At 44.6% G+C, this 26,638-nt stretch overlaps 2 protein-coding genes across 6 annotated transcripts in view; one reads left to right on the forward strand and one right to left on the reverse strand.

Annotated features, from left to right (window-relative positions):
* The window catches only part of FRZB (frizzled related protein), a 36,191-nt gene extending 26,517 nt beyond the window's left edge, over positions 1 to 9,674 (forward strand). For both annotated transcript variants that reach the window (XM_053409386.1, XM_053409395.1), the window contains one exon: positions 7,373 to 9,674. In XM_053409386.1, the coding sequence (XP_053265361.1) occupies positions 7,373 to 7,483 (111 nt within the window). In that variant the 3' untranslated portion in view covers positions 7,484 to 9,674. The remainder of the gene's footprint in view (positions 1 to 7,372) is intronic.
* Positions 9,675 to 21,293: 11,619 nt separating this feature from the next.
* Positions 21,294 to 26,638, reverse strand: part of DNAJC10 (DnaJ heat shock protein family (Hsp40) member C10) — a 28,660-nt gene continuing 23,315 nt past the window's right edge. For all 4 annotated transcript variants that reach the window (XM_053409434.1, XM_053409409.1, XM_053409416.1 and 1 more), the window contains 5 exons: positions 25,303 to 25,356; positions 24,766 to 24,913; positions 24,023 to 24,142; positions 23,679 to 23,792; positions 21,294 to 22,219 (listed from right to left, as the gene is read on the reverse strand). In XM_053409434.1, coding sequence (XP_053265409.1) covers positions 22,208 to 22,219; positions 23,679 to 23,792; positions 24,023 to 24,142; positions 24,766 to 24,913; positions 25,303 to 25,356 — 448 coding nt within the window. In that variant the 3' untranslated portion in view covers positions 21,294 to 22,207. The remainder of the gene's footprint in view (positions 22,220 to 23,678; positions 23,793 to 24,022; positions 24,143 to 24,765; positions 24,914 to 25,302; positions 25,357 to 26,638) is intronic.

The raw sequence follows: 26,638 nt of genomic DNA on the forward strand, positions 1-26,638 counted from the left end.
ATGACTAAGACTAAACTGAGGCCCAAAAACCATGTCAACATTCAAAATAAATGTGAAAATCATCAAATTAGTACCAGTGTTTTGTGAGTACACCTGCTATGATGATGATAAAAAAAATGCACATTACTACTTGTTTATATAATAAAGCAGTTTGAATATAAGCCTGACAATCACCTTTAAACTCTAAATGGCTTAGAAATAGGATGCTTAAAAGACAACACCCCCCTCCTACCCCAAAACAACTCTGCCCATCCCCTGAGGTCAGCCGGAGAAGTCTCTGTTTGCTTGGGAACTAGACAAATAAAAGATTTCACAAGGCAAAAGGATCCTGGAGCAAATATATCCTTTTGCCGGCATCGGAATGCCATCAAGATAACAGACAGGCACTTTTGCAGCCTGGAATCTGCAACAGAAAACATTCGCCTTCCAACAGCACCTTGGAAGGTAGCAGGGTGCACAAATATCTCTCTGATCATAATCCAGCCTTTATTTATTTAAAGCTTTTAAAACTTTTTATACCACCTTTTTATTGCTGAGTGGTTTACAAGATTTAAATATGACACCCCCCCCCAAAAAAAAACCACACCACTAATGCATTTATATATATAGAGAGAAAGAGATATGAGGTCAGCAGATAAAGGTCTAGTCAATGAAACTTAAAAGAATGTGAAAAGCATTTTATAAGCCCAGACACATGAATAGCTATTTGCCTGGTGCCTAAAAGAAAAACAATATTAGTGCTAGGCAAGGCCCCCTCCCCCGGAAGGGCATACATTCCATAACCAGGGCGTCACAGCTGAAAAAGCCCACGCCTTATGCTTCGCTTTGGACAGTGAAGGTGTCCAGGGGAAGGGCGTCTGCAGATGATGTTAGAATATGGTTAAGTTGATATTGAAGTATCAGCTTGGCACCTCAGGCACTTGGACTCTGAGTCATTTAGGTCTTTAGAAGTAAAACACCAGCACTCAGAACAGGGCCAGGAAGCAGCCAAGTGACCAGAGAAGCTCTTTTGAAAGTAGAGAAATGTTACCCGTGATGCTGTATCCAGTGCAAGTTCCGTGCACACAATATTGGAACTTCCAGTCCCCTCCATGCTCTCAGCTCTGCGGGAGACTTTGTATGCTTCTTTGCATGCAAGGAAGCTTCTGGACCCTTCTAATATCCAATGCAGCAGCTTGACTGGTGATTGGGAGTGGCCACTGAGACCATATAACACTGGTCCTGAAAGACCAACATTGGCTTCTAGTACATTTCCAAGCAGAATTCAAAGTGTTGGTGCTGACCTTTAAAGCCCTAAACGGCCTCAGCCCAGTATACCTGAAGGAACGTCTCCATCCCCATCGTTCTGCTCGGACACTGAGGTCCAGCTCCGAGGGCCTTCTGGCGGTTCCCTCACTGCGAGAAGCCAAGTTACAGGGAACCAGGCAGAGGGCCTTCTCGGTGGTGGTGCCTGCCCTGTGGAATGCCCTCCCATCAGATGTCAAGGAAATAAACAACTATTTGACTTTTAGAAGACTTCTGAAGGCAGCCTTGTTTAGGGAAGTTTTTAATGTTTGACGTTTTATCATGTTTTTAATATTCTGTTGGGAGCCACCCAGAGTGGCTGGGGAGATTTGGTCAGATGGGCGGGGTATAAGTAATAAATTGTTATTATTATTACAAATTTCTTTAAAGAGGACAAGTCTCTGGTTTCTGTCAGCAGTAAACCCACTGCTGCTTTTGGCCAGGTGGATTAATAGCCAATATCACTCCAGTTAACTCCATTTGAAAGTGGATACAACACCAGTGAACAGGTGACCAGTGGTTTCTATCCATTGCTGCTAGTTATATCTGACCATGTAGAGATTCTTTCGCTGCCTCCGTTCAAGTTGTCACTGTTCTTTAAGCCCCATATCGGTTTCTCTCAATTGTGTTTGCTCTTCTGTTTCTTTTGCCGCTGCCAAGAATATGAAACAATAGTTCATTGAGTTTACTCAGTTTGTCCCTTCAGTGGTTTGGAGAGCATTAAGTCAGGAACTTCAAGTCCCCATTTTTTGAATGACTTGGCAACATGAATAAAATGATATGAGCTCTGTAGCTCAAACTTTGTGTGTTAAAGCACATCCAAAGTACCTCAAGGTTCATTCACCACAAACAGAATATATATGTTGCACAACCCTGCTTTGACACCTTTCTTTTAAAATGCATTAGTGTCTGCACCCATTGCTTCTCTAAAGCCAAACTGATCTGGAACCTTGAAAATATTATTCAAACTTACTGGCTTTTCATATGCATTTTGTATTTAATGTAATATCCTCCAAATCCTCGCTCTGAAGCCAACTGTTCAGCATCCTGACCCCAGCATGTGGGATTAGCAACTTCTTAAAACAAACAAGCTCAGCTATGAATCTGTTGTGTTGCATTTGCCTTTTAGTGAGGGCCAACAGATTCAAAAAAAGATTTCTGGAATGATGAGCTTACAGGGAGGCAACCAGCATTGGGTGAAAAACAATGAGTCTCGACTGCCCTCCTGACAACTAGCAAATGTATAGATTAGAAGATATAGGTCCAAAGAGGAGAGGAAAATGTTGTTGTTTGTTGTTGTCCCCCCCCCCTTAAATGAGGCCCAAAGGTCAAGGAGTGCAAAAGGCTACTGTCTGCGTGTCACAGAGATACGTGGACCACAAGGGAATACAGAGTCCAGTCCAATAAAATAAGAGTCCTGTCAGCCTGGGTGTGGCCTTCTCCTGACTAGCAGCTGGAGATGGAGTGCAAATAAACTCCCAAGGAGAGATGATGTTTTAATGACAGTCCTGTCATTTCCATCAGGTAGATTCTCAGGAGGTGGAGGAACTGGAATTTGCAAGAAAATATACTTTAAAGTTTGCTCAGCAGCAGAGACTGATAGCACCCTCCATTTTGGCTGACAGGATTACACCATTATCACTTAGTTCCTTCATCCATTGTTGACCACTCTGCCTGACAGATATAGCTGGAATCTCTCCCCCCCCCCCGCTTTTTGACACCTGTGCTGTCAACTGATAAATATATAAATAAAGGACCTACCCACATGACTCTGACACAAAAACCCTGCGCAAACACTAAATCATCCCCGACAGATGGCCATCCAGCCTCTGCTTATAAACATCTAAGGAAGCAGAGTCCACCACCTTCCCAGGGAGACCGTTCCACTGTCAAATAATAATAATAATAATAATAATAATAATAATAATAATAATAATAATAATTTATTTATACCCCGCCCATTTTGCTGGGTTTCCCCAGCCACTCTGGGTGGCTCCCAACAGAATAGTAAAAACATGATAAAACATCAAACATGAAATTAAACTTCCCTAAACAGGGCTGCCTTCAGATGTCTTCTAAAAGTCAGATAGTCATTTATTTCCTTGACATCTGGTGGGAGGGTGTTCCACAGGGCAGGCACCACTACCAAGAAGACCCTCTGCCTGGTTCCCTGTAACCTCATTTCTCACAGTGAGGGAATTGCCAGAAGGCCCTCGGAACTGGAGCTCAGTGTCTGGGCTGAACGATGGGGGTGGAGACGCTCCTTCAGGTATACAGGGCAGAAAGTTCTTCCGAATGTTTAGTCTGAATCTCCTTTCTTGTAACTTGAATCCATTGGTTTGGGTCCTGCCTTCCAGAGCCAGAGAAAACAAGCTCATGGTGAAGGATAGATATTTTATACACACACACACACACACACACACACACACAGTGGTACCTCGGGTTACATACGCTTCAGGTTACATACGCTTCAGGTTACAGACTCCGCTAACCCAGAAATAGTACCTCAGGTTAAGAACTTTGCTTCAGAATGAGAACAGAAATCGTGCTTTGGCGGCACGGCGGCAGCAGGAGGCCCCATTAGCTAAAGTGGTGCTTCATGTTAAGAACTGTTTCAGGTTAAGAACAGACCTCCGGAACGAATTAAGTACTTAACTCGAGGTACCACTGTATATATGGGAGAGATTAAAACTTGAAGCCTTGAAAATCTAGGAAGACAGAAAATGCATGAAGAGAAACCCACAGTGACAGTTCCTGGAAGGGCAAGTGTGAACATGAGATGGGTCAAAACATATAGTCTTGGCCCCCAGCCCTAGAAGCCACAAGTTGTGGTTTGTCCCTCATACTATGGTCGCTGTCTTGCCCGGCTGTTGCACTCACATCACTTGACGGCTTTCTCTGCTCTGTTTTCTCAAATGGTTCCACAGGTGGCTTCACTTAGGCTTTATTTTTTTAAAAAATAAATAAAACTAAAGGCCCTTTTCTGGCTGAGTCATCACGTTGGTGTTGGCCAGTTCATTTGCACAGTTAATACGATCGCTAAGGTGGCCTGGGATTGCTTGATTAAAAGCATGCTGGAGGGGGAGAGGGCAATGTTTAAGAATCGTGTGTCTATGCACCGTTCATTCATATAGATGTATCCTATTTCTTGTTTTCTTGTGTTTCTAATAACACCCCTGGGGCTAATCTTACAAACATTCTTGTGTGTACAAATCATGCAACGACCTCAGTCCGAGCTGGACCACTTGCTGTGGTTTAAATAGGCTGGTGCATATAACGAAAACTGAATTCCACCACCCCCTAACCCTGAAATAGATTTGGGGCAGGGTTTGGGGTTTAAACACAGTAGTTAGCCAAACAAAGAGGTAATACCCAAAGGTGTCGTTGTGTTAGGCTGTTGCATCAAAAAGAACAAGGAGCCTTGTAGCACCTTAATGACAGACATTTATTTATTTATTTAGATTATAGTTTAGTAATTATTCATTGTAATTGTGAATTTCTGTTTCATCATTATTTGCTGATAATTAATTTTATTGCATTCTAATGGATTGGGTTTTTTTAAATATTACTTTAATTGATATAAGTTGTTTATTTTAAAGTTACATTTTTACAGTGGTACCTTGGGTTACATAAGCTTCAGGTTACAGACGCTTCAGGTTACAGACTCCACTAACCCAGAAATAGTGCTTCAGGTTAAGAACTTTGCTTCAGGATGAGAACAGAACTCGTGCTCCGGTGGCGCGGCGGCAGCAGGAGGTCCCATTAGCTAAAGTGGTGCTTCAGGTTAAGAACAGTTTCAGGTTAAGGACGGACCTCCAGAACAAATTAAGTACTTAACTCGTGGTACCACTGTATTATGACTCGTCTTGTATTGGGTCAGATTGTTATAAGGTGCGTGGTCTTCCTTGCACATTTTGTTGCTTCTTCTTCATCAGACGCAGACCGAAGCATACAGTACAAAATACTGCCTCTGTTTTTGCATCTCAAACTGTCATCTTACATTATTAGAAGCCACCTTTGGTTCAAAATAATGGGAACCAACTTGATGCAGTTAATTAAAACTGCAGCTGCTGCTGTTGTTTTGCATTACACCAGAGGCGGGAACGGACTCCAGCTCCTCTATCCCTGTGCTAGCTGGGGGCTGATGGAAGCTGGAGTCCAGTCACATCTGGAGCCATGGATAGCATGGCCAAACCAAGTGAAGATGAGTTCCAATTTAGAGTGAAAATAAAACAAAAGGCTGAATGTGTGTGTGTGTGTGTGTGTATAATATCTGTATCTATTATATATCTATAATATTGTCACTGACATGTTTTATGGTGCATTTAAATTATTTTGTTGCTAATTTTATGGTTATCTCTTGTATACATTGCTGTTTTTATTATGTCACACTTTTTTTGTAAGCCACTGAATAGCTAATGGACACATATTTCAAATACAGTGGTACCTCAGGTTACATACACTTCAGGTTACATACGCTTCAGATTACAGACTCTGCTAACCCAGAAATAGTGCTTCAGGTTCAGAACTTTGCTTCAGGATGAGAACAGAAATCGTGCTCCGGCAGCGCGGCAGCAGCAGGAGGCCCCATTAGCTAAAGTGGTGCTTCAGGTTAAGAAGAGTTTCAGGTTAAGTACGGACCTCCGGAACGAATTAAGTACTTAACCTGAGGTATACCACTGTAACTCAAACAACTGCCCTTCTTTCAGTCCTATCCTGCCCGACAGTATCCCTCCTCAAAGGATGTTTATACTATAAAAGATCCAGGGGCAGTTTTAGCACAAACTTTTTCCAAACTAAGATTCCAACAAAACATTACACTCACCATGGTGATAAATATCTTCATGGTGTTTCCTCACCCACTCAGTATAACAAGGAACAGTTCTCAGTGCATGATTTGTCCCACACACTGCAACACAAGACAAACCCTGGCTCATTTCTCCCAAGTTTGTTTTGTTTTTCAGCGGCTCTTGCCTCATTCCTTTGCAGTTGTGGGGAGCGTCTGAGGTGAGGTGGTCAAAAATGATTCAGGAAGGGTGCTATGTTCACCCAGAACACCAAGCCATAGTTGAAGCAAACCGAGGTTTATCAAGTCAACAACAAATCATGATTTCAGATTGTGGCTTCTTGGTAGCAAATTGTGGCTTCTTGGTAGCAAAGCATAGTGAAACATACTAAGCCAGTTTAACAAAGCATAGCTTAATAACTTATGGTTTAGTGTTATGTGCAAACCCAGAACATTATGTGATGGTCGCTAATTAACCAATTGCTTGGTGGAGAATCATTCTGGGCAGATTTTCAGCAAAAGATGAATGTGATGCCCACCCATCTGCAACTATAAAAATATACACTCTTATTATGTTTATATAAGCAGAAGTATAGGTGAGATCTATTCTCAGTTTTTAAAACAGTTGTTTCAGTACTAAGAACCCACAGGGTTGCTCTTCCACTTTTACAATGTGGATCCAGAACTTCATGTGCTAGACCAGAAATGTCAGGAGCTCGTCCTACTCGAGAGTAGGAATTCTAACAAGAAATGGAGGAGAGACACTAGATAGACATATTCTCACTGGGATGTCCCTTTTAATAAAAAATGAAATATCAAAGCAGTTCACCTTCGCACAGAGATATAAAAGCTTTTTTGTTAGCATTTAAGCATAGTCTGAATTGTTTTTATTCAAAAGATGAGAAGCAGCACGTATTTTTTTGAGGGGAAAGGGCAAATGCAGGTGCAGTTGTCTTGGCAAGGAATTATTCCTTTTTTGTTTTACTATAGTATTTTGATTTTAAAGGGAAAGTCGGACATTATTTGGTAGAAGTAGTATTGACGTAAATGCTGACATAGCAGTGCATTGAGGCAGCCAACATTTCTAAAAGTAGGCATGTATGTTTCCTTGGAGATCAAAATATTAATAGGAATGTTACGCCATTGTAAAGGATACAGCAATAAAACAGAGTTTATTGAAAAAGAGGGAGGGATCAAGCTCGAGCAAACTCTTAGAAGGAGGCGAAACCTGCATCAGGACCTCCTCCATGAGCTTTGTAGCGATGTTTTTAAAATAGATGTTTGTTTGTTCTTATTTTTCAGCGCTGGGATCAGAAACTCCGCCATCCTGGGAAGGGCAGAAACGAACCTGGACAAAGCGATTCTGCTCAAAAATCCAGCAGAAGCACCAACCCGCGGCAAAGGCACAACTAGATGCAACAATGTCACGTGTCAGGCAAAAAATAATAACAGTCCATGGACTTCTATAAATTAAAAGACTTGCCTTGTTGGAGCAGCAAAGAAGAAATTGCACTATTGCACGTTGTATTCTATTGTTTACTATGAGATCATGTTGTAGTCCAGATTAGTTTTATCTTCTTCTTGTGTTTTCTGGCCCCTTGTATTTGTAGGAGTATAGACACACAGAATTTTTTATTTTATTTTTTGGTATATTATCCTCACAAATATCTGTGGACCATTTCTATGAGAGTGGTTTTTTTTTCTTTTTTGAAAAAATGGCAAATGTGACACGGTTAGCAGGTGCCAGAGCCACTGTTTGTCCATAGTCAACTGAATCTGTTAATCTGCTCTGAACCCATGAAATATTCAAGTTGCCCCATTCTTTTCAGCAGAGGGACTTGATGCGTTCATGCATTGCCTTCTATGCGTAAACCAAGGGTAGGTCACCGCAGAGGTCTGGAATGGAAACAGTGGCACAGGGTTGGGTCAGATTACCTTCTCTGTAGGCAAAAGCTACGTGCAGTGAAGGAGTGAGATTGTGCCTTATATGCCCTCTCACCAGGCGCACTGGTGAGATGCCCCAGCTTGCTGCAAATTATTTACATAGGGCTTATGCGTCTGAAATGGGACGTGGGTGGCGCTGTGGGTAAAACCTCAGCGCCTAGGACTTGCCGATCGCATGGTCGGCGGTTCGAATCCCCGTGGCGGGGTGCGCTCCCGCTGCTCGGTCCCAGCGCCTGCCAACCTAGCAGTTCGAAAGCATCCCCGGGTGCAAGTAGATAAATAGGGACCACTTACTAGCGGGAAGGTAAATGGCGTTTCCATGTGCGGCTCTGGCTCACCAGAGTAGCTTCGTCACGCTGGCCACGTGACCCGGAAGTGTCTGCGGACAGCGCTGGCTCCCGGCCTCTAGAGTGAGATGAGTGCACAACCCTAGAGTCTGTCAAGACTGGCCCGTACGGGCAGGGGTACCTTTACCTTTACCTTATGCGTCTGAAATTCAGTATGTGCAGGCCCCAAGTGTATATCATTCCAGGCTGGGGAGAAACTGTGTGATTCAGTCCTTTGTGCCACTGAGATCTGGGCCGGACGGTGCATTTTAGTTCCCCTACAGTGCTCGGCACCTATATTTGGGAGTCGGCGAAATCATCTGAACTGGGTCACAGTCACACAGACACTCAGATCCTGACATTTCCTGGGTTTGAAAAACAAAAGGGCCAAATGTATACATGGCTTGGGAACGGTGAGGGTTAACAGTCAAAATTTCAAAAGGGAAGACAAGATGATTTGCAAGTTTAGAGAAGTGGGCAAAAGAACGTTGGACCAAACATGGCATAACATTTTCTGCATTTTGTAATTAATCTGAGCAAGGGGTAGGTTCTGTTACCCATTAAGAGTTCACCCTCCCACCCCCTCAACCTGTTGAAACCCTTGTTGGCAGTATGGAAAAGGAGGATTATACAAAGAGGTTATACCAAGAGCTACCCGTACCTATTGGAGCAGGCCTGTTAAATGTCGATTCCTCTTCAATAAACCACTCACATTAAGTCTAGCTTTAAAACGTTAACCATGACAAATGCTGCACAGAGGACTCGTTTCTGAATGTCTTAATCCTTGTGGGAAAGGTTTATAGAATTGTGAAGTCTTGCCAGAAGTTATGTTAAACCTGCTCCCCCTGCCCCTTCCTTTGTTCTGGAGCCACAGGAGTAGACTATCTTCACCAGGCCTCCTTTGGGGCAGAAACCTGCACTGTGTCATTTCCACATTGTAGTTCTGATTGTGTTTCAGTGGCTCCATTCAACATCAGCGTTCGATGGTCAGCATTGGAGATGCATAACTGAATAACGGCCGCTGCTATGAAAATTACGGCCAAGCACCATGCCACGTTTCTCAGTGAACAGAGACTTTATCCTGACTTTCGTTCCCCACCCGCTTGCAGGAAACATACATTTTAATAGCTTTTTGACATATTTCAGTTCCGATCGTCGCATCCTTTAAGCTTTCCGTAATGGTGCCAATAGTTGAAAAAAAAAGTAATTCTGCCTCTTCCTATTATTATTATTATTATTATTATTTTTATATTAAAGTACGGAAATATCAGTAGAATACTGAACTAAAACAAAACAAATATTTTAGCAGAAAATAAAAACATTTATGTTACAAACTGTCAGCCTTCTCACTAATAGCAACGGTGCCTTCCGCTGGAAACGAATTCCCTGAAGGGTACTTGAAGTGGCATAGGACCTCCCACTGATGCCTGGTGCGGACCAAAGTTGAGCTTTATTTAGAGGAGCTGCCAAAATTCTGTAGCTGGCGTTTTGAGTGATGGGCAGTGGCTCCGCCCCCTGCAATGACCAACACGCCCAGCAAACGCCGGGCTGTCCTCCAGCTTCCCTGCCGCTTGAAAGCCCACCCCACAATGCCCAGCACCCACCGTGCTGCCCAACAGCCCCCCCAAGCACCCGGTGTGCCCACCCCCAGCTAGCTACGCTACCAGGTACCGTATTTTTCGCTCTACAACACGCACCCGACCATAACACGCACGTAGTTTTTAGAGGAGGAAAATCCGTAGGCATGCCACCCGTAGGCATTCCCTCCATAACACGCACATACATTTCCCCTTACTTTTTAGGAGGAAAAAAGTGAGTGTTATGGTGCAAAAAATACGGTAGTTGTGCTGCTCTGTTGCAGCAAGAAACAAGCCAACCCCAAGGAGCCTTGTGGCATCACAGGCCCCTCTGCCCCTCAAGACTCTTCTGAGGCCACACCCACTTCTCACGGGCCACGCCCCTCACCAGCATTGCTTTGTGCCCTCCTTGAATGCTTATGCCTGGCTGGAACATGTCCGCAAACTCTTGATAATTCGTTTCGTTTGCCGGGACTCATTATTCGCCAGTGGATTAACAGCAGGCGATAGACCCTGGAAGGGCCACATCCAAGACCTAGCCATTCAGAACAGACCCAACTCAGTTAGGGCTCTTCAGGTGGTGGTGGGTGGGGGAGAATGAGCATGTTCAAGCATCTTCCTGGGATGCTAATGAAACAGAAGAGAAGAGAAGAGGAAACTCTTCTCTAGTCCTGTTATCTGTCATTCACATGCTGCCAAACCCTTCTGGGGACCATTGCACCACAGCTGATGAAGGAGGACAGTGGATAACAGCACTCTATGGAGAAACCACAGCTGCTTTTCCATCAGACTTTGAAATGGTAATAAGTTAGGTGTCCCAGACAAGAAGATTTATTGCCTTACATGTCTAACTCAATTTTCTCCCATCATGGAACCCAAATGATGGTTCCTTGGGGGTTGCTGATACCTTGTGGCACATTGTCTCTAACATGGAGCTTGCACATAATGCACCTGCCGGATCAGGTGATGTCTCCACCTAGCAAGGCTCACGCAGGCCTCAATACTGAGAAGAACCGCTGAGGATTTTTCAGAACATATGCTACTGTCCTATTCTATGGCTTTCAGTTCAGGGCTTCTTTCAGACATGGGTTCCTTTTCTCTATAGAACAGGTCTGGGAGCACATCGTTCATATGTGGACACCCCCATCCCCCGATATATCTTAAAACTCATGTGGCTGGAAAAAAATAAAAAAATGTTACGACAAATGCAGATGGGCTGAAATCAGCTGATAAAAATGCATGTGACAGCCAACTTGGACCATACGTCAGTGAACTGTGGAAACAGTGATATTTTGTCATATAGCACAGACACAGAGACATGGGTGTGATTGGGTCCAGTGGGACGCAGAAGATGCCTGATTAAAACCACAACCTTTCCCCACATCTGGTTACGATTACTTCGGGGAGCAAATATGCAACGAGAGTCTCAGCGGATAACGAGCAGGATGCTGCTTTTGCATAAACGATAAATTCCTATTACCGTATATCCCTTCGGGTAAAATAGCACGAGGACTAAGCCCTTTACGGTTGACATCCCAAATCATGGCCTTATTATTGGGTTTGCAACATCCAGAGAGACTGCCGTGCAGCTTGCCCCTCTCGGAGTCCCATATGCCTAGACCACCTATTTGTAGTCAGACCTCCTGTGCTTGGGTGAGTGGGAACAGCAGCATATCTTTCAAAAGCTGTGCATACCCCATACTTTTAAAAGCCATTCTCCACCCTTGAAAGAATCTTGGGAGCTGTAGCCACCTCCTCACAAAGCAGTGTGCTAAACAGATTCTGGGCACTGGGCTTTATAAAGCAAAAATGCGGAGACTACAGAAGTTGCATTCTGAAGGAAATCAGCCCTGAGTGCTCACTGGAAGGACAGATCCTGAAGCTGAGACTCCAATACTTTGGCCACCTCATCAGAAGAAAAGACCCTGATGTTGGGAAAGATGGAGGGCACAAGGAGAAGGGGACGACAGAGGATGAGATGGTTGGATAGTGTTCTCGAAGCTACCAGCATGAGTTTGACCAAACTGCGGGAGGCAGTGGAAGACAGGAGTGCATGGTGTGCTCTGGTCCATGGGGTCATGAAGAGTTGGACACGACTAAACAACTAAACAACAACAAGTTCAGCAACATCTGGAAGGCTGGAGGTTTCCCACACACAGCATAATGACTTTGGCCATGGTCTTCCCTTCTTCATACAGAAATCTCACTCTTTTTCAGTTCAGCACAAGATGGCTGTTTCATTTCACAGGGAGATTTTTATGTTGTTCCAAATGTAGATCTCTTCATTGTAGTTCATTTTCCAGCAAGCGAAAACCCCGATCCCAAGGAGATTGGACTCTTTCCTGCAGGCTGCTAGTGTTTTTTGTCCCCCCCCCCATTTTTTGTAATTCAGGGATATATCCTTTGAAATGCCTGGTAGAAACAGTCTCTATCGCGAAGCAGCCAATTAGTCCCAAATGCCTTCAAGTTGCACTTTTGAAACCCCGTGATCAGGGCGGGAAATGACTCCTAATAATGAGGATTACTCCAAGATTGAAAGTTTATACATACCACTCTCATCAAGCCACAGCATCTGGATTTTAAATATGTTTGGAGCATGCCTTAAATGTTTAGAGAGCCGTCTATTTTTAAAACAATGTTCCTATTGTTGGCTTGGGCAGGCATAAGTTAGGCTGCCATTTCAGCAAGCCTGTAAAAAGGGAAATGGATAAGGGAATGATGACATGGCTGGGGCTGCTCCTATATAGGCCTTTATGCCTATATAGCTAATTTATGCCATGAAATGGGGAACTTGTGTCTCTTCAGAAGTTGTTGGACGCCAGCTCTCATCAGCCCCAATGACCAGCGATGATGGGGTTTTGTAATCTATCATCTGGATGACTATTTATGTCAAAAAGTGTAGGGGCTAGTATGCAGCCTTGTTTCACACCTTTTGATGTCTTGAACGCTTCCAACAGGCATCCTCTTGAACCCGCTCTATTGCTTCAGTGCCACGATATACTTCCCAAATTACGGTAATAATAATTGTCTATATTGGCATTTGAGAGTTTCTCCCATAGTCTGTTGTGGTTAATTGAGTCGAAAGCTGCTGATAGGTCAAGGAAGGCAGCAAAAAGTGTGCATTTCTTTTGACTGGTATACAGTGGTACCTCAGGTTAAGTACTTAATTCGTTCCGGAGGTCCGTACTTAACTTGAAACTGTTCTTAACCTGAAGCACCACTTTAGCTAATGGGTCCTCCCGCTGCCGCTGCGCGATTTCTGTTCTTATCCTGAAGCAAAGTTCTTAACCTGAAGCACTATTTCTGGGTTAGCGGAGTGTGTAACCTGAACGTATGTAACCTGAAGCGTACGTAACCCGAGGTACCACTGTATTTGTTCATAATGTGAGGTAACGTAAAGCATTGGTCAGTGCTGCTATATCCAGCTCTAAACTATTGGATGTGGAAATACTTTGACCATTCAAAAAAGCACTACACAAATGTTTTCCTCACTTTATAATATCCCACCTGTCCTCCGAGGTCCTCAGGTTGGCACACATGGATGTATATAACCCATCCCATTGTATCATCCCAACGACCTGAGGTGAAAAAGAGAACAAGAGGGGGTGATGGTTTAAGGTCACCCAGTGTCAAGGCTGTCAAGGCTTCGGGAAAGCTTATTCTCCTCTGGCTGCAACAAGAGCAGAAAAAACAAGGTAGAGTCCTTTTTAAGGAGTTTTATTCAATCTTAATAAGCGAGAGACAAAAGAACGAAACAAGCCTTAACAATGGCGTTGCTCCAATCTGGGCTTCTCCCTCCTCCCCCCTAGCAACAGCATCTTCCCTTACAGTGGCCACTCGTGGTCAAATGTCTTTGAGTCCTTCATTCCTGCATTCTTAACAAACGTCACGTTCTGGGAGAAGGGGGATCAGAAATACTTTCCAGTGACAACGTGTCATGTGGCTGCCCAACCGCAGTTCTCCCCCCTTTCTTCTAACACTTCTCAACTTTTCTGTTCATCTCTCTCTCTGAGCTGTGACTTTCCTCAAACCCCCTGAAGCCCTGCTGTCAATCAAGTGCCAGGAGAAGTGTGTGGGTGATCTCCACCATTCCTCCTCCTCCATCTCGCCCTCTTGAACCCAATCCCTGACATTCAGTGACTGTCATGGTCCAATCAAGGATTTGAACTGGGGTCTCTACAGTCTGTGGCTAGTCCTCCAACCATTATGTCACACTTGCTCTGCAGTAAATGTTGTTATTTGCCAAATTTGTTACTAAAATTGCACCTAGCCCCTTCCAAGTCCTATTACCTCTAAGTTTCTTGGAACCACAGGATCTGTTTAACTTTACAAAGCTAATGGGTTACTCCCATCAATAACCATATTCAGAAGAGACTTACTGATTTCAGTAGGTCTACTCTTAGTATGACTTAGCTATTGATAAGAGACTCACTGATTTCAGTAGGTCTACTCTAAGTATGACTTAGCTATTGCCTTATGAAAATGTACTGTGCTCTGGTACCCAAGTCTCTTCCTCTGGATCACAACGGGAACTGCAGTCTCAAAGCCCAAACACATTCAAGAGGAGAGTAAGGGGGAAACGGTCAGCAGCAGAAAACTGCACCTAAAACCTCGCTGCTAATTAAGGTTCTTGTCCAAGGCTGAACAAGCAAAGCAGCTGCTGGAGTTCAGGTTGCCTGCCATTAAGTGCTACCAGCTGAGACTAATTATGAGGCCTCCCAAAGGTAAGTTAAAACCACATAGAAATCATGTTAATTTGGGTAAAATTTATCTAAAGTGGCAGGAGCAGAATTTACTGACTGCAACAGCGCTGACGATATCAGTTTACATTATAATGGTAGGTCCGTACTGATGAAGTTCAGCATGCTCGGAGCTTTCTGTTATGCTTGGAGTACAGTTTAAGAGTCTCTAATCTCAGGTCTGTAAAAAGTAATAATTTGTCTAAATTGCAAACATTTCCTCAGTGCTGTGTCATGCTAAATGCCAAATGTTGTATTTTAATAAGCCTTCAGGAATTAGTTGACTCTTATGTAATCTCTTTTTTATTCTATACAGCAAAGAGGTTTATCCTCGTAGCCCTGTTTAGCTTCCCGCTATACCTATCTGCAAATGTTTTCGATATCTGCAAATGACTCACTCTGGAGTCGTGCCATGAGCTTCTATGGAACTTCAGGAAAGCTATTCTGTACGTAGTAAATGCTTGAAGATTACATCCGTAGATGACAAGGGCTTGTCTGTCATATATATATATATATATATATATATATATATATATATATATATGTATATGTATATATTGCTCTCCAGATATAAGGATTTATATCCGTCTTCCCAGCTGGTCTGTCATGGTAATTAAACCTTAGTCGTTTCCATGCAGGAAACCAACCAGAACACTTGCTTAGCAAATCAACCATGGTTAGTAAACTAAGGACAAACCTTGGCTACAGATTGTATGTGTGGGGGTTTGAAGTGGAAAAAGCCATGATCTCTGCTTCAGGTGTAATGCTAAGGCAAGAATTGTGTTGCCTCTGTTGGGAGGGGCAATGAAGGCAGGCGTGCCAAGTGGTGAGGGCTGAGGGGTCTTCAGCCCCCCAAACTTTTTCAAGAAGGGGCTGGGCTCCCCCAAAATCCTGTGGCCCCACTCTGCCTTCTCCTCCCCGCCCGGTGTCCCCATTCCCCACCTGGCGCATGAGCACTGGCACCATGGCAGTGGGACGCCCGCACATAAGAGACACATGGGGCGGGACGCATCACAAGACATATGATTTGACGCATCATGTGATGTGCCCCTGCAGTGTGGGGGGCAAGTCAGCGCCCTTGAATGCAGGTACGCACAGATCTTACACAGCAAACTGTGGTTTGTAGCTTACTGTGATATGCAGACATAGCCAATATAGTAAATGCATGATCACTTTTCCATATCTCAGAGCTCAATCTCTTCTACACTGAACATGCTCACATTTATTTGGGTGCCAGGACTGGAAACCTACCCTTCCCTCTGCTTTAAACAGAGGAGAGGGGCAAACAGCTCTCCATAACCAAGCTTGGCAGTGGCTGATGTTGGTGCTTCCCTAGGACTGCTGAAAGGTGGTGCTGGATATTAGGCAAGTCCTGGTTTTAACTTTTTGAAATATGGCAACCCTATGCTTCCCCCACACCTTGCTGGGACAATTGATAGAGGGGGCATGCCCACACAGTCTTGTCGCCCTGCCTCATATTCTGCTTTTCGAGATGTGGCAGCCATTTTGTGCTACACCACACCCCTGAAGCAGCCATTTTGCGACGGTGCTCACGGCGCTTCCTTAAAATTTCAAATATCTCCGCCGGTCCCAAAAGGTTGGCTATACACTGTAGTTGCGGTCATAACGGTAAGAAGTAAAAAAACAATTTGTAACACATTAAAAATGGAAAAGAAAAAAAAGTCTCACAGTCAAGTCTTGCTCCATTAATGTGCCATGTGGTTTGGTGAATGCTTATGTAGCAAAAGGAGGGTTTTAACACACCTGACCCAGGGCAGCAAATCAAAACCTTTGAGCCATCCTATGTCACATACAGTGACATAGCAGTTTCTGTCCATGTTGCGTCTTTCTCCTTCAAAGTGCACTTCAAAGTGCATTTACAAGCCAGGATGCAGGATTCCAAAAGCCTGACCTCTATGCCCTCAAAGTATCACAGGAAGAGCTTTCTGATTCGGGTGAGCACAGATACATCACCAAGAAAGACAACAAAGATTTGCATGATATTTGCATATCCTAATTTACATGTATAGATGTCCATTTAGAAAAGATTATTGTTCTGGAAACAAAAGTACATCTTACCCTAGTGGAGAAGAAAGGGAGGAGACATGTGTACCTGCTCAGGTATTAACACCAAAGCCCCTAACTCACCAGACTTTGACCAGACAACCCTTCTGTAAGGCAGGACACCTTAGTTTTATTTGCACTAGCAATTTATGCTGGCATACTAATTTCATTAATTGCGGGTGACTAATGGGTTTTAAATAAGGAATTAAAACCTGGTTTTGGTGAAGGAAGTCAACACAACCGTGCTATTTAAAGCTTCAGTGGTCCACATGATGCTGGCAAACCATTTCAAAACCAGCCTTTGCACTGCACTGTTGCAACCAAGGCAAAACGTGATGAACAAATGTAATAAAAACTGTCCTCCTGTACCTGTTTTTGTTGGAAATGCATCAGATGCCTGACTTCAGCAGCACATCTGACTAGAACATCTGCCCCAGGAGTTTGGCTTTGGAGAGCATTTGTCCTTGCACAGAAGGAAGCCTTGGATTTCTTTGGCTGGAAAAACCTGTTGGAGAGGATTGCATTCATTCCTGGATTTCTGCACAGTCTTTGCCTTGAAACGAGCTTCTAAGACAACAGCAATTGCAATGTTTTGGTTGGTTATCTTAACTCTAGAGAAAGGATCAAACACCTCAGTCAGTTCTTTTTAAAGAACATTTTGCTTCTGCTTCCTTAGCAGAATATTTGTGTTTATTTTCATGTTTCCGCTGTCACAGGAATCTGTTTTGGATCTGGATAACTTATGATTCTCTCTCTCTCTCTGTGTGTGTGTCTCTCAATGTGATATGGGAGCAATGGCATCCTGGTTTGCTGGTGTGTTTAAGCTGCACCCCCGAATGCTTAACCCATATGCTTGTAAATAGACTCAAATATGACAAAATGCCAAAGTCCTGCAGTAACCACCTTTTGAAGGAAACCCAACCGAGATAATTGTTGTCTTATCTGGAGAAGTTGGCTGAGCGTAGCAGTACAGCATTTATTATTATTTTTCCTTCTTGCACATTCCCATGTTGACTATAGGAGCTATTATAAACGAATATGGTTCTGGTCCAGTTCCCAAGAGACGACTGTTCCATTTGAAAGTGACTTGTCTCTTCAGCTAGGGAAACTAAAAAGAAAATATTGAATGGGAATCTAATGTAGACATCATTTAACATTGGTTTGCTTTTTTTTGGATGCTAGTTGCTTGTTTTAGAGTTTGTTTAGAGGTTCAGAAAACACAATTTAAAGGTCTTGAACCCAGAACCACAACATGAAAGCTGAAGAGAAGGACAATGTACTGGATGAAACCATTTATTACTGTAGTATAAAAGTTCAAGACGTAATTAGACTGCAGTTGAAACTGACATAGCAGCATCTACAGCTGTGATATTTTCAAAAGGAATACTGTGTTCCGATCCTATCCACTCCAGTGTTCTTGCATCTGCTAACGGGAAGAACCAGAAGGTTTAGAAACTCCCTGTGTTACTAAATTATAATTCTGATGTTCTTAGCTTTGTGGGGGGGGGGGGAAACAGCTGGTGATCAGTAACAGAAATGCATTCATAGCTGAGCTAATTACTCTGGGCACTTGAACATGCAGGCTTCACCAAATAATCGTGGTTTATGGAAGTGTCTTCCTGCTGAAAAATAAAACCTGTTCTCCACAGGTGCAGAATAATTCTTACATACACACAGGAAAAAACTGTAGCCATTCATAAAAGTGAGTGGTTGCAAAGTATATCCACTTTTAAAAAACCCCAAAACAATATTCTAGATGCCCAGTCTTTAGGGAGAGGAAGGTTATTATTCCAAATTCCCAGCATGAGATTTTCAAATAAAAATTGGGGGCAGTACAGTACAGATACAGGGTGAGGCCTTTAAAAGAGGCCCCGTGGAAACAGAGTACATATGTTCTTAAAAGACTCACCCTGTACTAATAAAGAAAAACAATATAAGACTTTGGCAAGCGCCAACATTGGTGGGCGTGTGTGTGTGTTACATTAGGTTGACTGCTAGAGATGATATATAATGAAGTCATACTCAGGAGTAGACCCATTGAAATCAATGAAATAGGAGCGAATGTCTGCTCATAAGTGCTTCCTCTAGAGGAGAAAAGAGCACTGTTTTTTCCAGAATCTGCCGTATCTCGCCCTAGCCCATCCTTGGTTTCCACTGGAGGGTTGGCACATTCCCTGGAACTGCATGGCTCTCCGTCCTTTCCACAAACAGAAAGGTAATTCTGGATCCACTCCAATGTATTCGTTACTTATTAAGGTGACTGCCTCAAGGCCCTCCCTCCCCCCCCACGCCAACCTCATATGGACAATCTAGTGAGAAAACCTAGAAGACTAGCACATTTTTCATGGCACAAACTTTTCACAGGCACAACCATCAAATGCGCTGTGAAAACTTCTGCCAGTCTGTAATTTGCTTTGGCGCTTTCATCACTGAGCAGAACAATGTTCAGAAGGCACTTGGAATACTGAAAATAGAAAAGAAGAAGAAGAAAGCCAGTAGTTACGTTTTACAACTCTGTTCAAAGGGCTAGGAGCAGGCTGGCATCCAAACAGATGAAGCCGGTTGCTCGAAACTGCAGAAGCATCATCTGGTTGGCCACAGGATGCTAAACTAGCTGGGCTCTCTGACTTCATCCAGCAGTTTCTTCTTACGTTTATGCCTCCAACAGTGACTCGAGTGCCCCGCTTTAAAATCAAACAACATTTCCTGTGACACAAACTCAAATAAAAATAAAAATTGTACTTTTAATTCTGTGGGAAATCGCGACGGTGCAACTCGGCGTCTTATCTGCTTGGATGTGGAAGAAGCTTCGCCTGCATTTTATAATCATGTTTACTAGGAAGTGAGTCTGACTGAAATCAACTTAGGTAGTGGGGTAGAAGAGCTGGAGGGGAGAAAAAAAAAGCTCATTTACCAGAAGTAAAGTATTGAGCGTCAACTCTGGGAGTGTAGATTTGATTCTGTTCAAACTAAGCCTATTAGAGCAAAATATACATCAGGAAGTTTAGCTTGGTCAGAATCAAGTGTGTACTTCCAGAGTTAATGCTAAATACTCTACTTTTCCGTGTATAACACTATTTTTGGGGACTCAAAATTAAGAAAATGGGGGGAGGGTTCCCTGAAATTGTTGAGCTTTATTGGGGGAGGATTGCCAACAGTTGTTGAGCTTTTTTTTGGGGGGGGCAGAGTGGTTGAGCCTTTTTTCATCACCGAAAGAAGCAGCTAATCACCCGCCCAATTGCCGCAGCAACAGCCAATCAACAACAGCCCTTGCAGCAGCCACCAATAACAATCTTCAACTCACGGCAGCAACCAATCCCACTGCCCCACAATGCACTACCCGTGTATAAGACAACCCCTAATTCTGAACATGATTTTTAAATGAAAGAAACCCATAGTCTTAAACACGGAAAAGTACGGTACGTCACTTCTCGTAAATAAGCCGCCATAGCTGCTAGAGGGCCATGAAAATCTGTGTCTCGGGCTTTTGAGACTCGTCTGCCCATGTACAGTGGTGCCTCGCAAGACGAAATTAATTCGTTCCGCAAGTTTTTTCTTCTTGCGAGTTTTTCATCTTGCGAAGCACGGTTTCCCATAGGAATGCATTGAAAATCAATCAATGCGTTCCTATGGAAACCGCCTTCAGACCATGTCCGGGGACAGTCTGTCCCCCGACCTCTTCTGAAGGCTGGGGGGGGGGGACAAGGGCTTTTCTTCCCACCGCCAGCCTTCAGAAGGCTGTTCTGAAGGCTGGCGGTGGGAAGAAAAGCCCTTCTCCCCACCTCCCGCCCCGCAAGCTCCGGGGACAGGAGGGCTTTCCTCCCGACTGCCACCATTTTAAAAGCCCCCGCGACAGCGGAGACTTCTCCGCTGTCCCGGGGTGATTTTAAAATTCTGGCGAGCGCCAGCGAAGCCTACGCTGCCGACCCCCAGCATTTTAAAAGCCCCCGGGACAGCGGTGGTCTTCTGAAGGCAGGTGGTGGGCGAAAGTCTTTGCTCCCCTCCACCTGCCTTCAAAAGCCGTCCGGGATAGCGGAGAAATGCGCTGCGCTTCTCTGCTATCCCGGGAAGGCAGGCGGGGGGGAGCAAAGACTTTTGCCCCCCGACGGCCTTCAGAAGAGGTCCAGGACCTCTTCTGAAGGCCGGCGGGGGGCAAAAGTCTTTGCTCCCGACGGCCAGCATTTTAAAAGCGGTCCGGGATAGCGGGAAAGCGCAGCGCGCTTCCCTGCTATCCCGGACCGCTTTTAAAATGCTGGCGGTGGGGAGCAAAGCCTTTCGGCCCCCGCCGGCCTTCCTGGACCTCTTCTGAAGGCCGGAGGGGGGTGAAAGGCTTTGCTCCCCACCGCCAGGATTTAAAAGAGGTCCCCAGAGATTTCCCTATGGGCTTTCTTCTTGCGAAGCAAGCCCATAGGGAAATTCGTCTTGTGGAACGACTCAAAAACGGAAATCTCTTTCATCTTGCGAGTTTTTCGTTTTGCGAGGTGTTTGTCTTGCGAGGCACCACTGTACTATCTGAAACCAAAGGGCATTGGTTGCCAGGTGTGACATATATTGGCATTATTTTCAGCCCTCCTACCCCACTAAGGTGGCCAGTGAAGAAAGTCTTGCTTGGGTCGGCTCTCAGCTGCTGCAGTCCATAGCAAGCAATCTTGTGCACGCACTGCCACCTTCTGGTTACAGTTGCCTGTATGTCACAAAATACAAGCAGCTGCGCATTGCTCTTCTGAGCATTTGCAGGGTGTTTCCAAAGTCAAAACCTGTGCATGACAGCTTAGCACATGCAACTGGCGGACCGCAAGTGGGGAGCCAACGCAGACAAGGCCCATTCCACCCTTTGACTGCCAAGCACTGAAGCGATCGTGCTTGCTCACAACCGTTTGAGCGCTCTTCAAAAGCAGCTTAGAAACCGGGACGTAATGCGGAACATTCTAGAATGTAGGTGGGCTAAGAAGAACGGACTTCTTTCAACTCCTATGTTAACACCCAGTGAATTCTGGACAAAGCTCACTAACTACAATAACCAGAGGTAAAATAGTTGTTCAGACCACAATTTTTCTTCCCACGGGAAGAAAAGAGAGAGGCAGCTGTTTTAGTGTTTCTGTGCTGCTGAGTAGTCTATATACCTTCAGTTCCACAAGTGGGAATTATAGTGTTCTTTTTCAACGCAAGAAAAGACTGTTTTGTAGACAAAGGTTGGGAGGACTGAATGGGAGAAGGGGCAGGGGGGAAACCTACAGTTCCTCCACTACTGATCAAGTCTCAAGTCCAAAACCAGAAAAGAAAAGCTCCCAGTGAGCATGTCACTCATGGAACAAGCGTCTCTTCCCCTGTTCCAAATGAGCACTTGGGAAGCTTCGTAACATTCTTGCAGCATTTGAGGAGATAAAAGCTGTGTCCACGAAGCCTGATGTTCTCCTTTATCCTCTTCGCGGAGGCATGATCTAATACTTCCATTGCCACTGCTTCAGTTTGAATTCATTCTGCGGCTCAGAGTTCATCCTGATTGTTGGGAAGGAGCAAAGAGAGGGAGGAAAATAGATAAAAATGACACAGTAAACCACGAAGAAATCTTCCTTTTATGTTTGTGTGAAGCAGGTTTTGCCAACCCAAGAGTCTTGGACTGCAATTCCTATCATCCCTGACCACCAGCTGTGCAGGATGAGAGTCATAGCCCAACAAAATCTAGAGAGCACCAGCTTGGGAGAGGCTGTCATAAAGGATGGTCTTGGGAATATTAGAATAATTTGCCTCCACTGCCATGCAGTGCCAGATAAGCAAGATATTTCATATATTTTCTTGAAGAAGGTCTGAACTTTGTACAGTGGTACCTCGTGTTGCGTAACCTCCAGATTCCGGAATCTTCCTGTTACGGTTGCGGCAAACCCAGAAGTGTATACGTCCAGGTTTCGCTGCTCACGCATGCGCAGAAGCGCTCTATCGCACCGCACATGTGCGCAGAAGCAGTGCCTCTTTCTACGGATTTTTTGGGATGCACATGGCACCTCGAAACAAATTAAATCCGTAACGAGAGGTAACACTGTACAGCCATAAAGTAAAAGAAACCACCAGTATGGGTATCACCAAATTCGTTTTACTCCTTTGGATCCAATACCATGACATTGATTCCACCTTTCCTCAAGTTGCGGGTGATACTATACTACCAACCATGGAAGAGAGGAGTCAGCTACCAAATACAGTCATACCTCAGAATTCGAACGCCTTGCGAGACAAACATTTTGGCTCTGGAACACCGCAAACCCGGAAGTGAGTGTTCTGGTTTGCAAACATTCTTTGGAACTCAAACGTCCATTGTGGCTTCCGATTGGCTGCAGAAGCTTCCTGGAGCCAATTGGAAGCTGCGCCTTGGTTCCTAAATGTTTCGGAAGTCAAATGGACTTCCGGAACAGATTCCGTTTGACTTCAGAGTTACGACTGTACCCTGTGGTAGACCGATATTGCAATTTAGCTACTTGGCTACCATAGCACATAGTCATTCAGCATCAAAACATCTCTTGTCAATTGCAGTGGATCCTTAGAAGCATTTGAAATGCTTCTGTCCCGGCAAACACAAATGCAAGAGAAGGGGTGGTATAGCTGCTGCACACCAAATTTCAGAGGTTGTCTCTGACAGTAGCTTTGTGTTTTCACTCCGATAAGGCAGAGGCAACTGACAGCCACTGATTCCCCCTCCCCACCTATTGCCCCCTTCATCCCATATCCCACATGCTGCTCCAGATAGTCTCCTTAGTTCTCAGGATCATCTTTTGGGGAGGTGACACAGAGGGTCACAGTGGGTAGGAGACTTTTTTTTTTAATCAGGTGCTCCTGCATAGCATGATCAATCACAACAAATCCACCATTAGGTGCAACCCATGAACACAAATAGCCAGAGGAGAAAGATATTAAAATATCTGTGTCAAATTCAACTGTGTGTGTGTGTGGGGGGGGGGGGAATTACCTTGTTTCTGGAAGATTTTTTCCTCTTTTTCTTAATATCTTCTACTTTCTCCATGAGGAGTTCGGCTATGGCTTTTGCATCATGGCTGTCTATGTGCTCCCCAAATGCATTTTTCTTAAAATGAAACAAAAACAAACAAATTCAGAGGTAAGGTCTCAGCCGGCGTACCAGATCGAGCTGGTAGAGCCCAGGACACAAAATTGACCTGCACCTCCATGGACAAAGGAGACTCCAAAATGACTCCCAAAATACACCCCTTCTTGCGTGCATAGCATGTGCTCCACGACAGAACTGCACCCCTCCCCGCCTCATAGTTGACACGATGGAGATTTCTGTGCCTTTACCTTTGCTCCTTGGTAAGGATAAAACTTCACTGTTGGATAGGCTCTGATGCCAGCAGATTGACACGTCTGCGCGTAAGCCTGGCAGTCAACTTTCCCAGCTTTCACTTTCCCTTTAACAGCCTTAAAAATTGAGGAGGAGGAGATAGGAGTTAAAACCTATTGCTAAAAAAAAAAGAAAAAAGGAGGTCCCCATTCACATCTGCTTCCACGACTGGCAACTAGTTTCACTAGTGAGATGCTCTGAATAAATGGATGTGAAATCCACAAGGCAGGGGCTGTCAAGGTTTTGGGGCCCACGAACCCGTGCACAAACTGGAGACAATGTCCCGGGCACCAAAGGCCGCAACCAAGCACACACAACTTCTTCTATGGGCTACAGTAGAATGTTCCTCACAAGGCTTAATTTCAGTGGAGGGAGAAAACCCTTCAGGTGACACAGAAGGCCTCACTGGGCATGTGTAGGGCTGCCATACAACCGAGTTTTCCCAGATACATCCAGGAATCAGGCAGCCATTTTGTGTCTGGGCAGATTTTCGGCGAATCATTCAGAAAATGCTAATAATAATCCAAGAGGAAGAAAAAGCTCAACAACTTTGCCCAGATTTTCACTTTGGGGAATAGGGCAACCCTAGGCATGTGTGCAGGGGCCACCATGGCTGCAATGCATCGAAAATAGCTTGGGAGGAAAAGGAGAGCACTGAACTGACAGTGACTTGCCATTGCAGGGAGATTAGGCCGTTTACCTTAGCTAGGATCTCAAATTCCGGAGCAAAATTTTGACAAGGGCCGCACCAGGGAGCATAAAAGTCGACGACCCAATGCTCTTTCCCGTTCAGAACTTTGTCGGTGAAGCTCTGAGGTGTCAGATCCAGAGACACCCGAGGTAAATACCTTTGAAAAGGGGAAAAGAAAACAAGGGACTTGGGATTTCAGAGTCACACAAACTACTCCTCCCAAAACTAGTGGCCTGTCACCAGGAAAGGTCCTGTTTGTGCCTTCTATTCACTGTTGGCATCAACACCTGAGTGGAGGAAGACCTACTGAATAGGTTCTCCCCTGGTGTCCAAAAATAGGATTGCAAAGGTCTGAAGAGCATTTGGGGGGGGCCCTTCATGCATACAGCCTTCAACACAATCCAAAAGTGAGGCAGTCAGTGCAACAGCATAGATGGTGGGGCCAACCTGCATGGCCCTACAGCCCCCTCCATCGATTCTATGTGGGTCAGTCCTGCCCCCCTGGAAAAAGTACACTGTGAATAACATTTTGAGGCAAGCACTCACCCTAGTGCCCATCTTCTCAGCGAATGCGCATCTCTGTTCCAGCCGTTGTAGCTACTGTTAAAAACAGAAGTATAAAAGCAAAAAAAATAAATCAAAATGGGCAGAAAGAGGCAACACCTCTGTAGCGCACTTTCTGTTCACTGGGTTCACACAGTGCCCACCCAAAGATCATGATATTTAGCTGGGCACTGGACTCTCTATTTCAGCCGACAGATTTCCCCCACACAGGGCAGGATTCATCTCATGGGCACTGCCAGGGGAAGCCCTGTGAAAGGACTTCCACTTGCACGATGCCATTTCCCACCCCACGTAACACCCCCCCCCCCAAATAGACTCTGGGTCAGGGGAACCACCAGGACAGTGCATAGGCGGAAGAGGAAGATGAGGAGAGATCCTGCTATCTGGCAAGGTGAAATGCTTGCTCAGGTGGAACATATGTCATAGCACAACAATGAATTCCATTTCAAATTTGGCATGAGATTTCGCGCATGCTTTCCTCCACAGGAATAATTCTGTTGGCAGGAAATGACATACTGTAACCAAAACAAAACACCTTTAAAACACTCAAAACCCTGCTGAGTGACACACCAATATTAGAAGAAATAAAGATGATAGGATATCAATTATCAAATGAGCGCATTGACTATACAGTCATACCTTGGATCCCGAACGCCTTGGTTTTCAGGCGTTTTTGCTCCTGAATGCCGCAAACCCAGAAGTGATTGTTCCGGTTTGCGAACGTTCTTTGGAACCCGAACATCCAACGAGGCTTCCGTGGCTTCCAATTGGCTGTAGGAGCTTCCTGCAGCCAATCAGAAGCCACTCTTTGGTTTCTGAACATTTTGGAAGTCGAACGGACTTCCGGAACAGTTTCTGTTTGACTTCCAAGGTATGACTGTATAGAGAACTACGGTTAATAAGGGGTGGGTCTAAATACTCCTAAACATATATTATTTGGGTAAACTGAAGACGCAATTGTCCCAGGAGATCAAGAAATGGTTACCCATCTTTTAACTGCAGCCTACATGATTATAGTGTGGAACTGGAAATACTTGGAAACATCTACGTTAAAAAATGGGTTATATGAATTTGGGATATTGCTTTAAGGGTCAGATGAACAAGTATCCTTAGCGCCAGGCAAGCTAGAAAGGGTGGCAATACTTCTGTTGCTTATTGGAATAACTGGAATGCAAGACAATATTAATTCATACATGCTTTTGGAGGAAATCTAACATTTGTATCTGTCAGGGAACTGACATCAGAGATTAGCGGAGAGGGAAGCCGCTCCAATGATGCAGGGGAGGGAACTAGCAAGGAGAGAGAGAGAGCTTCCGCT

The sequence above is a fragment of the Podarcis raffonei genome, chromosome 1 (assembly GCF_027172205.1).
Source record: "Podarcis raffonei isolate rPodRaf1 chromosome 1, rPodRaf1.pri, whole genome shotgun sequence".
Classification (NCBI taxonomy): domain Eukaryota; kingdom Metazoa; phylum Chordata; class Lepidosauria; order Squamata; family Lacertidae; genus Podarcis; species Podarcis raffonei.